An 11357-nucleotide genomic window follows, 5' to 3' on the forward strand; every position below is an offset into this window, starting at 1 on the left:
TTGAAGGCTGCAGTTCTCAAGAGTTGAGGCGTAAAATTCTTGAGAAGGATCAATCACTGTATGACATTGAAGTACTTGAAGAGTCACTCGAGAGTGTTCGAATTCAGGAGCAGGAGTTGAAGACAGCTAAAGGCAACGGTGAACCAGCAGGATCCAGTGAAGTTTTCAAGGCACAGAAGGAGTTGAGAACAAGAAAGGAACGTAGGGAGGATAGAATCGTAAGTCGTTTTCAGACAGGTGCCTCTATCATGAGCAAGGATATAAGGATTTGTTTCTCTTGCGGTCGTCAGGGTCACATGTCAAAATCACCAATCGTAAACGTCCGTCTGATCCACATCCCTGGGGTCCTCCGAAAAAGGTTCACATTGTGGAGAAAGAGGAGCAAGAAGATGTTGAAGATACGATGCAGCCCATACATGAGCTAACCCCTCAGTCGACACCGCAGCCGATGCCTTGCCGCACTGCAGCTGAAAGGAAAGTGTATTACACGTTCTACACCGGAAACGACGTCAATGTACTCAATTTTACTATTAGTGGCGCAAAAAATGACATGTTCATCGATTCAGGTTCAGATGTCAATTTAATAACTTCGGAGGCAATCTTAAAGCGCAAAGGGTTGCGGTATCAAATTGCGAAACCGGCAGCAGTAAAATTTAAAAAAAAAAAGCGTACGCATCGAATAAGCCTCTCACTGTACTGGGAAGTTTCCAAGCTGTGATCGAGGTCGGGAAACGTTCGGTTGAAGCTGAGTTTCTAGTGATTGCTAATGGCCAGCGTAACCAAACGGGCTTGGTGGTCATATGGCTACCGCTTCTGCCTCATACGCAGGAGGTCGTGGGTTCAATCCCAGGCCCGTTCCATTCTTCCTACTTTGTATCTTTTCATATATTTCTCATGTTCTAGCAATCGCTAGAACTGGAAATGGGCTTTCATACCGTTTCCATCTTCTATCCCTATACCTACAACTTGATTAGTTCTAGCAGGTTACTGTTAGAATTCGAAATGAGCAAAAAAGTTCGTTTCGGCATCCAATTAGAATACTATACCACCCTTTCATAACTATCACATTGGCAACCCGTTAACCAAGACGAACCTCTGCCATAAAACCTTAACCCCAAGATTCCAATAAAATTCCGCAGGAACTCGTGGCGAGTGCAGAGGTGTTCTCGGCTTGCAGTGGGCGAGTGACTGCATCATCAATTCCTTCCCATCCCCGATGACCGTGAGGACGTGGCCAGCGCCGTTATCGACTATCCAAAATACTAGAGCTCTCGGACTGTGCACATTGAGGTTGGAGAGCAATCCCATGCTTCCATCCATTGGTTCCCTGTGCAATTGCGATTGTTCTGGTCGATCACGGAGTAGCAACTACGAAATGCACGGTCATCATGCTCATAATAATGCTCATGCTCATGCTCATGCTCATGCTCATTGCTAATGGCCAGCGTAACCTGTTGGGTGATATGACCTCGAAACAGCTCGGTATCCATAAAATTGGTTTGGGCATAAACCGAGTTGTAGATGATGGGAACACGGGGGGAAATGCTTATCTAATCTTCCGGTCAATGTCATCATATAGTGCATATAGGGTAAGGGAGGTATTTTAGACCACTTTAGGAGATGGCCAAACAATTTTTCGAATAAAAGTTAGATTTTGTAATAATGCTTGATCATTTGCCTAAGCAACTAAAAAGTGATGAATGCTAGGTAGGATTTGTAGGTAAAAATGTTGTAAATCCCACCGAAAAAGTCAAACTATCATAAATTCTGAAGATATGTTAGATTTAATTTTGGACCACCTGTTTTTATTTTGGACCACCCAATGAACATATTTTGGACCACTCGAATAGTTTTGTATTGCTAGCAAAATTATGTTACTATTAGATTAAATGAGTGATCTCCAGCATTTTCGGCGTTTTCATCCTTAAAGTCCTTGTTAAACAATACATTTTTATAAGCACTCAAAAGCTTAGAACAATATCTACCAGCTAAGGGTATTGAAACTAATATCAATGTCAGTACCACTCGGTACAGCATCATCAAAGCAAAACAAACGTGTGGCCCATATCCGTGATCCATGCACGTGGTCACTCCTATGCTGCCATATTTGTTATTAAGTTTTCCAGAGCTGTTCCATTTGCGACATTGATATTATTGGGTTGTCCGGTTCTTCCTTACTCGCCGGAGACGAGCAAGCCTAGGGCTGAAAGTCTCCTTAATAAAGATACTAAACAAAATGATTATTACTCTTTGCACATTCTCTTACCAAACGAAACATAATCGTAGAACGCGGAACTTTGTTGCATTGGCAAGCAGCACGGACGAAGAGCTCTAGCAAAGATTGGTTCTTGTCATGTTGTTTTTTTAAACTATTTTCGTATGGAAATAATGAAAACAGTTACATGTTGGTTTAATATACATTTTACTACGGCTTACATCAATGAACGGTAATTCATGAATGCAGTATGAACAGTAGTTTATGAATGGTTTCATACTAGAGAAACAAATGGTTAGTTAAAACAATGATTTAAGAGATCAAGAACTTAAAAAGAAGATATGTCGAAAATATGTTCGGTTCATTGAAAAGTTAACCTATTTTAGACATGCCTCAGAATACTGTTTTTAAACTTACAATGTTTTGCTCGAGATATGAAACTGCTTCAATTAGGTCTTAGTAAGCCAACAACATCATTCACATGTTTCAAATCTATGTACAAATAAACTTACAGCTTTTGAAAGTTGACTTCAATTTTACAATGTCTTCTTGGTTTTGGTTGAATCCAGCCGGAATGGGTAAATGCGTGAAAATATTCTTGAAAATTGCTATATTTTTGAGAAACAAATGTAGGAGATACCTTATGGATAGTTTCTTTTTGCAATAAAATATAAATGTTGCATGTTTAATTTAGTTTTGTGTGATATAAATGCAAAATTCAGCAAGGTGGTGCAAAATATGAGCCCGGTCCAAAATACAGCCGTTACCCTACTCCTGTATATATACGATTGTGATGCATCACCAGTGCTACGATGTGCACGTATTACCTGGCAATCTAACTGCATGGATTGTCTGCCTTTTCAGAATTCCCAATAAAATTCCGTTGAAATATCACAAATGATGGTAATTGTTTGTGGAAAGGGAAAGAAAAGTGCAGTGGGTACTGGCCAAGTTCCCCCTGGCGGTGCTAAAATGATAAGCGGGAACAATGCCTAATTTCATTTAAATCTTTTAGTATCATTAGTGATTAGCAAACGTTATTATTTTATGTGGGGGGCAAGCATGGAACATATTTTTCAACGCGGGTGTCAGGCGGCTGACCCATGCTCGACCAAAATAGTAAAATTTAGCTAGAATATTTTAATTTTGTTTGATTGTTTGCTATTGAATTTTATATCAGAAATCGCGAAAATACTTGAAATAAAACTTTGTAAAATGTTTAGTATAATTATCTTTAAAAGGCATGGTTTGATTTTTGTATTCGATGAACCTAGGAGAATCGTTTTGCTCACTGAGCAGAAAGTACAAATTTGGTAAATTTAGATTTGTTCAACGGATATTTTTTGATAGATTGAGGTTAAGAAATCGTCTGTAAATCATTTAAAGAATAAATTGTAAATAAAACTGATATTAGCATACTCTTTCGACAGCCGGCTGGCAAGAGTTTAAATAAAAACAGGTAAACAACATAGTCTGTGGGTCGAATTGCCAGCTTGAGGCAAACCTCCATGACCTACCTTACCCTACCAAACCACCAACTCCGTAGAACTTATGAGGGCGTCGCCAAGTCGGGGGCCTCTCGTTAAGGTGGTTATACAACAAAGCCACAAATCGGCCATCTTGGAAACCACGTGCTTTTTCTCGTCATTTTTCAAGAGCACGAATTGAGAGAACCACAATGCCCATGGGGATGAAATATCCGTAGATCGTTTGCTTACTTGTGCTAAACAATCGACTTTAATTTCAGCATTGTACGAAAATAATTACGCTAGATTTGAACTTTTGATTATAGGAGTAGAAAACCGTGTGGTGAATTTGAAATTCACCACATGGCTTGATTGTATAATCACCTTAAGTAAGTTCTACATCAACATTTCCTTTCCTATCCCTAGTTACGGTAAAGATGGGCGTGGCCGGGAGTAGTAATCCTCATGCTTATGCCATTTTTATCTTAGATTGGAATCAAGGGTTACTCCCCACCTTGATTTCCGATAGCAATCTGGATAAGGATTCCATAAGAAACATGAGTATCACTAGTGTCCAATCTACGAAGTATACCGTAACAACGCTAACGCTAACGCTAAACCGAGTTGTAGATGATGGGAACACAAATTGTCCATTCTTCAAGATAAAAGATACAAAAATACGCATTTCTATGGATCCGACAATTACTCCGGTATTTCAACCGCTGAGACGAATCCCAATTCCTTTGGAGGGAGCGGTTAACCAAAAATTAGAGGAACTGCTTCGCAGAGATATTATTGAACCAAAAGTAGGCCCAGCATCCTGGGTGTCGCCGCTTGTGGTGGCAAACAAGGCGAATGGCAACATTAGGCTGTGTATTGATTTACGTAGAGTAAACCAAACAGTTGTTCGAGAAAGACATCCGATGCCTGTTGTGGATGACATTCTTGCGAAAGTTGGTAAAGGGAAAATATGGAGCATTTTAGACATCAAAGATGCGTTTTTCCTTCTGGAATTGTAGGAAGAATCAAGGGACATCGTAACATTCATCACTCATCGTGGGCTGTATCGGTCCAAACGGCTACTCTTTGGTCTCGTATCAGCTCCAGAAATATTCCAACGGAAGATGGACGAGATGCTGGCCGATTGCGAGGGTACCTATACCAGTAGGATGATGTGGTTGTTGAAGGTAGCTCGGTTGAAGAACATGATTTGAGACTGAAGAAGGTATACTATTAAAATGAGAATAAATAAACATTGAATACTTCAATTAACGTAAATTTTTACTTGCTGTTTTATTTAAACTAATATTGTTCTAGGTTCTTGATAGATTTGAGGAGAAAGGTGTTATCCTTATTTGGGAGAAGTGCAAGATACGGGTAACGAGTTTTGAATTTCTCGGATATGATATCAACCCTCAGGGTATCATGCCTTCGGATTCGAAACGTGATGCGATTACGTCGTTTCGTCAACCACACAATGAAAGCGAAGTTAGAAGTTTCTTAGGACTTGCAAATTACATAGAAAAATTCATTCCTAATTTGGCCGCTATGGACGAGCCTCTCAGGCGCTTGACCCAGAAAGGTGTAAGGTTTCAATGGGGCGAAAAAGAAGAATCATCTTTTCGTGCTGTAAAGCAAAGTCTTGGGGATGCACAACGGCTAGGATTTTATAGAATAGAACATGAAACGTCCGTCTTTGCCGACGCCAGTCCACATGCTCTTGGAGGCGTTCTAATTCAAACGGATGCAGTTGGAAACTCGCGCATCATATGTTTTGCTTCAAAATCATTGACAAATACTGAAAGAAGGTATTGTCAAACAGAGAAAGAAGCGTTGGCACTTGTTTGGAGTGTGGAAAGATTCCAAAGCTATTTGATTGGCAGAGAGTTCAACCTGCTGACGGACTGTAAAGCCTTGACTTTTCTCTTCAATCCCGTATCTCGACCATGCGCACGAATCGAACGATGGATACTACGCCTCCAAAGTTTCCAATATAAAATAATGCATATTTCAGGGCATTCCAACATAGCCGATGGTTTTTCTCGTTTATCGACTTTCGAGCCAATACCTTTCGACGATACAAAAGAATTGGCAGTAAACGAAATTGTTTTATCCGCCGCGGGCACAGTTGTTCTTAAATGGGAAGAGATACAGAACATAAGCCATAATGACCCTGGAATAAATGAAATATCTGAAGCATTGAATGCAGGAATGACTGAGAACTTGCCACTGCCATACAAAGTGATTTCCACAGAATTGTGCTTGGTAAATGATGTTCTTTTGCGAGGTTACCGAATCGTAATTCCCAATAGTCTACGTCAACGAACTCTAGAGCTAGCCTGTGAAGGCCACCCGGGTGTGAGAATCATGAAAACACTTCTTCGAGGTAATTTTTGGTGGCCTAAAATGGATTTGAACGTTGAGAAATTCGTGAAAGCATGTAGAAGATGTACTTTGGTGTCAGCACCAAATGCACCGGAGCCAATGATGAGGAAGGAACTGCCATCTCGCGTCTGGGAGCAAGTTGCTGTAGACTTCCTGGGTCCATTGCTGAATGGAGAAAACTTGCTGGTTTGCATAGATTACTACAGCAGATATCTAGAGGTAGCGGAAATGGAAGTGATATCTACATCAGCGACAATTCAAGAGTTGTTAGCGATCTTCTCTCGTTATGTGGTACCGGAAGTCCTTCGGGCAGACAACGGACTGCAGTTCACCTCAGAAGAGTTCCGTAGTTTTTGCGATGAGTATGGTATGCATTTGGAGAGCACCATTCCTTACTAGCCACAGATGAATGGGGAAATGGAGCGACAGAATCGATCCATTCTGAAGCGCCTGCGTATATCCCAAGAGCTCGGTCAGGATTGGAGGCTGGAGCTAAGCCGATACCTGATGAGGTATCACTCATCAAGTCACACAACGACCGGAAAACCTCCAGCAGAACTGATGTTCGGAAGGAAAATGCGAACCAAGTTACCACAGGTTCCCACCACAGCTATATGTTCAGAAGAAATTAGAGATAGAGATAAACTAGAAAAAGAAAAAGGAAAAGTGTATGCGGATAACCGACGAAAGGCGAGGTCTAGTAATATCCAAGAAGGTGATCATGTGTTTGCAAAGCGAATGAGAAAGGACAATAAATTGAGTTCAGAATTTGCTCCGGAAGAATTTGAGGTAGTTAGGAAAAGGGGTAATGAAACAGTAATTCGTTCGACAGAATCAGGTAAAGAGTATAGAAGAAGTGCATCTCATTTGAAAGTCGTACCTGCGCCCATTACTCAAGATCCCGCGTCATCCAGTCAACAGACAGAAGAGTTGAATGCACCAAGGCAGAAGAGAAGTGATGCGGAAGGACTGATATTGTCCTATATATGTCCTATTCGGCCAAGTGCCCAAATGTCCTTCGACCAAATGGCATTCGGCCGAACGGTATTCGGCCAAACGGCCCTTCCCCGTCCTTTTATTGGTACGAAGCACCATTTTCCCCAGTTAACAAATAACTTGAATAGCTTGTGAAACCCTTGGATTAAGTTCCCATAGAGAGAATCTTGTCAAAATTACAAAATTATCATTTCAATCAAATGTAAATAACCCAGGGGGAGAAGGCGAAGCACTGAATTTCAACCCCGACATTTGCGACATCTGGATTTGGTTCTAAAATGTAAACAACAGTGTTAATTCCCTATCACCTTTTTGTTATGGCGAGGCAATTTTTATGCACACTTTTGTTTTCGATATTTTATCAAAATTAAAAACTCAATCATGCAGCAAAACCACGATGTGGCATGCTTGAGATACCTGCTTGATTATAGGGACTCGAAAAAGAATTTATTTGCAGTAACTAACCGAATATAAAAATGTTCGCATTAACGATTGCGCCCTAACACCGGTTCTAAGCTTCGATGCAGAGTACATGAGCTTTGTTCGCCAGTGACAGGCATATTAGGCCCTTGAGATAACCGGAGATAGTTACAGCCAAAGCCAAGTAGCTTCAGAACAAAGCAGTAAATCGGGTGTGAGCTGTCCATTTTTACGTTCTGCGAGGGTTTTCAGTTTCGCTCGAAGTTCTTGCCCAGAACAGGTATGTTAATTAGGATGAAACCGAACGACATGTTTGGAACTGCTTCCCTACACTCCTGCCGCTGCAGCCAAATCTCAATCCTGACGACGACGCAGAGGATGATTTATTCACCTTGCACTACATCAATTCCGCATAAATCAAGCAATTATTTCATTTTTCAACGTCATTTTGTTTAACGAAATTTGACATTATGAGGTCTTTATTATCGGTACAGCCTTGCCTGATGCACTTGCGATCGCAGCATGGGCTCAAGCAACAGCAACATAATTACATAGTGCACGTTCGCATAAATTCCCTGGCTGACTGGCTCTGAGAGGATCAGCACCGAATTTCTCGACTGTGCGCGCTCTCTACTCATGGTGAAACAAAAATTCAAAATAAATCATGTCGTTCCTTGTTCTCGACCTTTGTTGCCAGGTGATGTTATTGATATTTTGCATCAGATAATGCTGCACTTCTTGCATCATAGCAACGGGGACGATTTTTATCAGCGTGATAATCGGTGGCGGAGTCCCAGCCAAAGAGAGAGACTTGCTGTGGTACAAATTAAGAAATTACAATTTAATGACATATAACAGTGAGCCATAAATTTGCACTTTCTTGGTCCAGTTAGGCCACATAGGCATATGCGAATCATAAATGAACAAGATGGAGGACTCACTTAGGAGTTTCTGTGTCAAAGTTACGGCCAAAATTATCCGACTAGACAAGAGTACTTATACAAATTTGGAGCGTGAAACTAAACGATAAATTTGAACAAACATGAAGTTATTTCAAATCTGAGTGAAGTGGTTGTTATTATTTTGTATTACTAACGCATTTCAGTTGAATTTTCCGATTCTTTACGAAGTTCCTATAGAAAGTTTACATTTTTGTGAGCACGGAACCGAAAATCAACCCACTTCAAGGTTCCTTCCATTCAAATCCGCCCTTGCGTGAAAGAAGCCAAAAGTAAGTAAAATGCAAAATAACTATCTACTACTGAGTTAAAAATTTAAACTTCATACTCAAAGATGAGTTCCTTAAACTTTTTTTATGTACTCTATTTTTTCTGTGAAAGAATTTAGTCCGTTGTATGTATATGCCATACTTTTATACAGATTTTAATATGTTCTTCCAATTCTGTATGGAAGAAAATATATCATTCGCAGGTTGGGTGTAGGATTATTGCCAACAATTTTGCATTATTTCGCATACGTATGTATGAGAAGTATGAGCTCAGGAAGCATGGCGAATTGCGCGTGAGTCTTTGACATGCGTGACCATGTTTGTTTTATTCCAATCGCCGCTTGACCGGGTTCCTACACAGTTTTGCTGGAATGGCGTAGCCGAATGGGGTAATTAAGGAGGACCTACGACTTGGGGAGGTGAACTTTCAGCTCTTTCCCTCTCACGCATTGTGTGCCGTGCTGTGAAATTATCAGTTCAGGAAATAATTAATGATCATTAAAACGACTGTAGACGGTAAATTTAACAAGTTCAATTCCAGGTTTCAGTCACGATTTCGGCGGTACTCATAAAAACCCCAAAATGGGCGGCCATGATTGAACTTGTCCCCTCAACACTGGGGGCAGTGCCAATGTTTGGTCGTAAACGAGCTTTCAGTGAAATCATTGCAGGTGCACTGATCAACTATACGAACAGCGGTGATGCTTTGAAGTGGCTCGACCTTCTAAAAATCGAGTGTTTCTGCCTGTATACTGGAAATCATTGCTCTTGAGAACGTTTTCGTTAAAAGTACTTCCCAAGTCCAGTTCATATGTCAATCGTCTTTACATAGACGATACGATGGTAGAGATAGGGCATAGTTGGAAGAGTACCACGATAGCAGCCAATATGGCACCGGACCTACCACGGGCCAACCCCATACCTCCCGCACTTCTCTCCCACCAACATTCGAATGCATCGATCAAAAGTTTTATATTCAAATTACTAACCTGTTCACAGCATATTTATTCACTTCCCGTGATAATGAACATGTGTCTGCAAAGAGTCCTTATAGTCCTATAGTCCTCAGGCAAATGAACATACGAAATACATAAGGCAATAATTATGGAGGTACAAGATTTTTGAGAATTGTTGAATCATAAGTCTCCCATGCTTTTCATTGGGAGCTCTTCAAATTTCATTATGGGACGTACGTAGTCCATTCATTTCATATGATGACACCTTTTGGTATTTACAGATGGTTTGAACGAAATCGTAAGGCATCTTATGAAAGGCATCATGCTCATTTTAAAGATATTTTCGGAGGTTTAAGACAAGAGTACCATGCTCCCATATTATAAAGCATTTCAAGTCGTGCGGTTGCGTTTTACATCGAGGTGGTCTGAAACAAAGATTAAGTTGAAGTGTTCTCAAGTGAAATATAAAGTGTAAACTAAATATGAATGATAACTGTTTTAACATGTACAAAAAAACATTTTGGAACGCGAAGACATTTTGGAACGCTTTTGACACCACATATTTGTTCATACCACCTCGATGCTATGATGCAACCAAAAAGCGAGTTTTAAATAAATGCATGTATGCCTGAATGAACCAGAATATGTAATTACTATTTGAGCTTGAGCACACGTTCATATTATTGAAGAAAATTACCATTATACACGAATTAGAAATTCATAATGCAGCATAATGAATGCATTAATATACAGTAAAATCCAATGTTAAATTCATAGATCTGCATTATGAATTGATTAAGATTCTGCGCATGAGCATGTGCATGATTGACCGCCCACGGTTGCTCCTCCGTTATTGCCAGGTCAGCTGTAGTTACACAAAGAACCAACAGATGAAGTTTGGGACTAACATCATCTTCAATGTGTAAGAACTGGTGACCCAAAAAAATAAGCAATACCAGCGCCGGCCGTGTCCGAATGCAGGTCAATTAAGGAATAGGTAGGAAATTGTTGACGTGATACTCGCTTTGATAGAAGCCGACGAGTCATCTGCACTTCCACGAGAGATCACTGGGATGTTGGGTATATGGGGTAGGGAGTGTGGCAGGGTTCGTTTTGGTAAACGGTATGCCGTGTATAGCGTGTAGTTTGATCGATAAAAACAATACTATTTTTTTTAAAGGCCGCACAAAGCAGAACAAAATTTCGGTGATCGGCTGATCGTTCTGCTTACCGCACAAAGCAGAATAAAACTATGATGACCGGCCGATCGTTCTGCTTACTGAAGAAAATATGTCTAGACGCGATTTAAACTTTTACTTTCTAATTAATTTACTTACACGCACGAAGCAGAACAAAATTTCGGTTACCGGCCGATCGTTCTGCTTACCGCACAAAGCAGAACAAAAATTCGATGACCGGCCAATCGTTCTGACTACTGAAGAAAATACGTCTGGACGCGATCTCAGATCTTTCTACGTCCAATACAAAACACGAACAAATCTGCACTGAACAAACCAAAATCTGATTTAAAACAAAAAAAAATCGAACGAACGTTAATTATTTTAATTATCGGCGCAACTGGATGTTAACTAAATTTTCATTTTCTGATTAACTTACTCACCCGCACAATGCAGAACGAAATTCCGGTGACCGGCCGATCGTTTTGCTTTCCGCACAAAACAAAACTAAAT

General features: G+C 40.4%; 1 protein-coding gene across 1 annotated transcript; it reads left to right on the plus strand.

Annotated features, from left to right (window-relative positions):
• The first annotated feature begins 6087 nt into the window (after window positions 1–6087).
• Window positions 6088–6465, plus strand: LOC134221590 (uncharacterized protein K02A2.6-like). The gene has a single exon (XM_062700778.1). The coding sequence runs from the start codon at window positions 6088–6090 to the stop codon at window positions 6463–6465; it is 378 nt and encodes a 125-aa protein (XP_062556762.1).
• The last annotated feature ends 4892 nt before the right edge of the window (window positions 6466–11357 follow it).

Source organism: Armigeres subalbatus, chromosome 3 (assembly GCF_024139115.2).
Source record: "Armigeres subalbatus isolate Guangzhou_Male chromosome 3, GZ_Asu_2, whole genome shotgun sequence".
NCBI classification, from domain to species: domain Eukaryota; kingdom Metazoa; phylum Arthropoda; class Insecta; order Diptera; family Culicidae; genus Armigeres; species Armigeres subalbatus.

Bases quoted from the DNA above. Each gene is read 5' to 3' on its own strand.
- LOC134221590 (XM_062700778.1), top strand. From the start codon at position 6,088: ATGGATTTGAACGTTGAGAAATTCGTGAAAGCATGTAGAAGATGTACT.